General features: G+C 37.5%; 1 protein-coding gene across 1 annotated transcript; it reads right to left on the reverse strand.

Annotated features, from left to right (window-relative positions):
• Nucleotides 1-1,364: 1,364 nt before the first annotated feature.
• Nucleotides 1,365-5,985, reverse strand: LOC103523833 (kalirin; the record flags this gene model as incomplete). Its single annotated transcript, XM_008488850.3, has 5 exons — nt 1,365-1,682; nt 2,090-2,195; nt 2,801-2,836; nt 3,981-4,289; nt 5,850-5,985. Coding segments are annotated over 4 exons (564 nt in total), but the record flags the coding sequence as incomplete, so codon positions are not given.
• Nucleotides 5,986-6,239: the final 254 nt, after the last annotated feature.

The following is a 6,239-nucleotide window of genomic DNA, read 5'->3' on the forward strand; positions in this document are numbered from 1 at the left end:
AACAAAAGGAGTAATAGCGCCGAGATAAAAGACCTATACATGTCTGACGATGATACAAAACCTGAAGCCGAGCGTTGTAGCGTTGATCCTTGGGAGGAGATATTGAAGACATTTTGTAACGAGGGAAATCAGAGAAATGGCAACTGTAATCAGAAAACGAACAAAAGGAGTACACCAAACCTAAAAAAGTATGATATTGATTGGATATATAAAAGTAATAGTCAGCCTAGAGAGAAGTCAAAGAAGCAATGCAAACGAAAAAAGCCAAGTAATCACTCGAAACCTCAAAGCAAAAAGAAATCCCTGACCTATGTGGGGAAGAATTGCAAGCCTGAAAGTAAACACAGATGTGCTTGTCAAATGAAGCGACAAAATAGTCGAAAATCTCAACCTGAAGAAAATTGTAAAGGTGATGATAAGTATAACATATATTTACAAGAAGTAGAAGAATCTCAGACCCAAAGTAATCATAAGAAACCAGAGCATAACATGATGAAGGATTGTAGTGCGGTTACATATTACTGTTTAGTATGTAAAAATGGGAAATTCAACAGAAGATCGTAAAAAGCTAACGAATCTTGTGATCTTTGAAGAAGACCCAGTCAGTAATATTGCCAAGCCAGAAATTGTTTTTGATGAAATAGTAGGAGCACAAACACTAGACGACAGTGTAAAAACGTCTACATTTTAAACCAAGATGAAAGGGCATTGGAAGAAACTCTTTTAGGTACTGAAAATAAAACAAGAGAACAAAAATAATAAAGCGCCATCGACACATATGATGCATGTTCTACAATTAATACTTAATCAGACAAAGTGTGGAATATATGTAGAGAAATATCTTGTATTAGAATTAGATGTTTCTAGGTTTTGGTAACTTTTCAACCGGGAAGTATAGTTGGGGTTTGAACCTTCCGTTGTTTGAAACGGGAACTAATATTTTTAATGATACATGGTTCGAACTTCCGAATTTCGTGCATTTTGTGTACCGTTTTTTGAGACACAGGTGAATTTTCTTCTCAAAGAGTGTGAAAATTCGAAGTACTTAGTCTAAAAGTAGTAACAGCTATGAGATCATGAAAGAAATTACTATGACTTAGAATGAGTTTGAATGGTCGATTGAATCATACACGTTTCTTGTATTTGCTCTAAAGAAGCATGAGTTCCTTTTTCTCTCGAACATAATCATGTATTAATAAGATGTTTAGGAGCAGATTTCTCAGTTTTCATTCTATATGAAAGTGTTCTTAGAGTCTGGAAATCAAAAATTCCGTTTTAGTGCATTTGAATTTGGTGTCTAAAGGTAGGTATGTTACAGTTACACCTTACCTTACACCCAGAAAAAGGGTGAGCTTGAAAGTTTTTCCAGATCATGTATGAAAATCGACTTTTAGCGAATGTGCAGTCGATCAAAGAGGCGCTTTATTATTTCATTTTTAGAGAAAGGAAAAGTTATGTACAGTAAATATAGGAAATGTGTTTGGTATAGAAGCTGCTTTTCTCAAAACAAAATTAAACATGTAATATTTTATCAGCCTTTAGAAAAGAAAAGTTAGCAATTTTCTTCGTTGATTTTCAGTTTCAACAATTTTTTTTTTCTTTTCTGTTTTTTATTTGGTTTCGTAGTTTTCATCCAAGACGGTGGTTGGACCAACCAGAAGAATTGTTGAATCGGCTAGAATCTGGAAGAAAAGAAACAGAATTTTGATAATATTAAACTATAAAGAGGAAACAAGAGAACACAAATTATGTAGTGCCGATTAAATTGATTATATTTTTATACCGGTTCTATATCTGTAGGACTAGCCCATCTAGAAGTGGGTTAAAATTTGTAAGGTCTGTGTTAAGACCCAATTTGAACACTTTTTTGGCCACCTTGGTTATCACCACCTAGTTCGGTGTCAGTTTATGTTTTCCGAGTCCTTTGGTCGAAGGATTAATTATATTTCCTAGATGATTTTTATACAGCAGCCAACAGCCCCCCTCATAAGATTTTTAGTAATTTGGGTATGGACCCCAAAAAACGCCAGACCAAAAATATAGCCCCATTGAAACTCAAATTTCATTTTCACTCCAGCATTTTACTTACAATGTTCATTGGAACCAAATGACCTAACAGTAGACCATGGCAACCAGAATAGACAGCACCAAAGCGAATGATATCCTTAATTGACTAGCGTGGTTGGGGTTGGGTTCTGCAATGAAAACAAATTCAGATGATTAAGTAAGATATGGTTAGTAAGAATAAACCCCCCTTTAAAGACCTCGGTAGTTATACAGGAATGTTAAACTTCTATCAAACAGTTGTAATCTCATAATAGAGAGTTTTCGCAACCAAAATTAGCGTCTCGTTAACTGAACTATTTAACGTTATTTGATGAAAACTCGTTTCTGCACGTGCACAGAAACGAGTTTTCGTCAAATAACGTTAAAGAGTTCAACTAACGGGACGCTAATTTTGGTTGCGAAAACTCGTTAATAGGGCAGATTTCGACATAAGTGACTGCTAGTTTTCATTAACCAATATTTCTGCGACCCTCCTCCAATCAGGTTTTGCTTTTAGATCTCCTTCTTTTACTCCACCTTTTCCCAATTTTATTTGGGGTCGGTGGTAAATGGGAAGCGTTTTCTTAATTTTCACTATTTCACCCATATCAAGGAATTGGCTGGGGCTTTTAATCCCAAAATAGGACGAGTTCTTTCAGACTTGGACGAGTTCTTTCAGACTTAACCCGTCGAAGGCATATTGGTTTCAATCTAGCCCTGATAAATTAATATAAGTGGACTAAGAGCTACTTACCCAACTGTCCATCCAGGATTTCATTACTCATATTGTCTGGAAAAGAAAAGAAATGCAACACGTGAATACAGACAGTCAATGACGATAATCACAAATCCTCAATCAATGAATGAATCATTATTCACATTATAAAAGAAAAGACATTGGTAAATTGGTAATCATAAATTATTTGATGATATCATAACCCCATTACTAGAAAAAAGTCGCCATTTGGTAAGCTTAAAAGACTACTAAATAAAAATACGAATGATAGATAATATGTACAACATTATTTGTTGTAACATTCGTTCCTTGCTCTAATATCACATTGGTTTGAACCTCTACCTTTCTTTAATTTCCATCAATCCTATCTAGTACATAATTTTTTAAAACCATTCCCAGAAATTATTCATGCTAGAAAAAAGAAGAGACCTCAAAAGCAAAGAAATGAATGCTCAAAAAAAGCTCTTACTAGTGCCCAAAACTCAAACTTATTTAAAGTCACTTTAAATTTCCTTTTATTATAATTTTGTTTAAATCAACATGCCTGTGTGGTTGGGCGCTAGTAAGAAATGTCAAAAGCAAATCCTATGAGAGCAATAATAGACAGCTGTAATAAATTAGCAGCAAAGAAAAACAAGTTTCCCAGAGATTTGGTAAGTGGTCAGCAGCCTCTTTTAAAACATGCGAAAGGTCATCATCACCTCCTAGCAAACTAGAAGATATTCACAATAATATGTGAATTCCTCTGGTAAAATTGTCTCCACTTGAATAAACGATCGAGATTTTGGCGGATGGCAGATGGGTCTTTTCCTCTCCAAAAGTTCATGTCAAGTGGAGTGAATTCACTTTTATTGTTACAATTCATTTGGTGAAAATGTACATCTCTTATTGAGGCATGCAAAGATTAAAAGTAAACAATCGGGGATAGGTAATTATGTAAAATGGAAATAAATGGGGAAATCGGTTAAAAAGAGGTAAACAAAGGAGGAGACATCAAAAGAGAAAAAGGGGGTAAACCAATGAAATGAAACGGAAAAGTTAAATAAAGAAGAAAAGAGAATGGTAAATAAAAAATCCTCAAAAACATAAACACGGAGACGGGCGGGGATATTGTAAACAAAGAATTTGAACTGAAACTCCGCGAGCAAGACAAAAAAGGTGGGTATTCTAGTGGGGGGTAAAACACGCAATCGCTTACCCTCTCCGGAAAACAGATTGGGTGGAGAAGGGTAGGACCACCCATAGGCGTTCTCTGCTCGCAGCACGGCCTCGTAAGTACCGGGTTCGAGACCCGGGAAGTCATGCACCACGGTGTAGTGTAACCCGTCTGACGAGGCTATCACCTTGGGGTGAACCTCCAACCACTCGTCACTGTCGCTCTCTTGCTTTCGATATTGCAACTTATACGACTTAATGACTGACAGACTTTCAACCATCCATACTAGCCGCGGACTTTTGTTATCGCCGGCAATGCTGGCCCGCTCGAAGATGGGTCTCAACGGAGTTCCTATAACACAAAGGTATGGCTCACGTCTCAACACTGCTGTACCTGAGGAATTCCTTTCCTATTCTCACGTAAACCTCCCTCTCATTCTCGTCATGAATATCTCTCGTCAACGTCAACCCAACTTCCCTGCCCATTCCCGTTACCATTTTTTACATCGGCTAATTTATGAATTCTTATGATCTTATGAACATTTTGTTGTACCATCAGTCATAAGCTTTATCTTAAAGGAAACCCATTGTGTCCCTCCCACAAAACTTTTAATATCGAGTTCCCCTCATCTTTTACAGAAAATTTCTGGTTTAGGACCGTTAGGACGGTGCACTTCAGGTACACCCCTTGACGTTCGCACACCTCCCTGACTGCTTTCTAGAAGCCTTCACTTCGTCAGCATTGTGGTACGATATGTATGCAATGGAGTTAATACAAAGGATTGAGGAATTAGTACAGGAAAGTTAGAATATTCACACACACGAACACGAGTCAGCCAAAAGTGCGAAGCAAAACAAGGTTGTTATTGAGTTAGAGGGATATTGAGGACTGAACTTTCACCTAACCTTCACCTATGTGCTAAGTGCTAGAGAGAAAGTTTCTGCTGTTTTCCGCGAAGGAGTGCATTTCTGAGAAGAAAGCCCAAAAAATTTTTAGAAAGCCCAAAATTGTTTGGACCGGTCGTGCAAAAAGCACTTTGCAGTGCTTGCATGTTTATCTTTTTGACGAGGCAGAATACAGGAGAAACATCCTAGTTCTTTTGTGCATGAAAATAATTTTACTCCCTGAAAATCTACTTCCCTACACCAAAGTAAATACATTAGGAACCCTTCTACTGGTGCTTATTTACAATGTTCAACACCATACTGATGGTGAATCGCTCAAACCAAGAGTTAAAATGTTATTAGTGCAAGGATAAGTGTGGTAATGAAAAAAAGTCAAAAGGTAACGGAGATTAGTGATTCAAACAGAAAAAATACCGCTCTAAACTAATTTCCCCTATAAACGTCAAACTTCAAATCCATTTTAGGATTTAGGTCATTTAGGTCTCAACCTTTATATCTTGTTAAAACTACTCCTTTTTAAATTGATACTGTATGGATTAGACATTGTTAATATTTGAGTTATGAAATCGAAAGTTAGCAAACAGGCCAATCTGTACAACACATTTATCGTTAGCTGTAAAATTTTGTGTTCCACAACCAAACAGGATTAGGTGTTCTAACTTGGACTAGAATCGGAATAGAATCAGGATTGGTCTTCCATAAGAGATTCTTTGCCTAGTTAAGACACCTAAATCCCATTTAGTGTTCAAGCCTCATTCCCACGAGTCATTTTGTGCAAGTGGCATGCCACTACTTCGCACTATAAGGTAGAAACACACTTGACGTAAGCTCACGTGACGTGATAGTAGTATGTTTCTACCTTTACTTGCATTCGAGACACAATACGTTCACACAAGTCAATAGCACATCACTTGACCGTGTGAATGAGGCTCTCGGGATATGGCCAAGCTAAGTCCATCCGTCTGACAGTCGAAAAGCAAGCAGGCACTCTCTCCCTCAGACTTACCACTGAGTACAATCGTCTTTCTGGTAGCTCCGAGGGTATTGTTGGCCACACAATGGTAGGTGCCGAAGTCTTCTGCCTTGGTGTTTTCAATCTTGAGGATGTGCTTGTGGATTTTGTTCGGGTCCTGGTGTTGGACCTTTAAAGGGAAGGGCCTTTTTAAAACACCCTTAAGGGCAAGGACCTTTCTCAAGAGTTAAAATCGTGAAAAAACGCCGTATTTTCAAAGGTCCTCTCTCTTTTAAGAACAAATTGATTAAACAAGGGAGGTTCCCTGTCCTCAAAAAGGAAGGTCCCCCTGATGGTATGTGATGTAAACCCCCAACCCCCCCTCCCCATTTTTAGTCCGTCCTCTTCCTTCATTATTACAATAGTAATAAAAAGGTATAAGGG

The sequence above is a fragment of the Diaphorina citri genome, unplaced genomic scaffold, assembly GCF_000475195.1.
Source record: "Diaphorina citri unplaced genomic scaffold, Diaci psyllid genome assembly version 1.1 scaffold44955, whole genome shotgun sequence".
In the NCBI taxonomy this organism is placed as follows: domain Eukaryota; kingdom Metazoa; phylum Arthropoda; class Insecta; order Hemiptera; family Psyllidae; genus Diaphorina; species Diaphorina citri.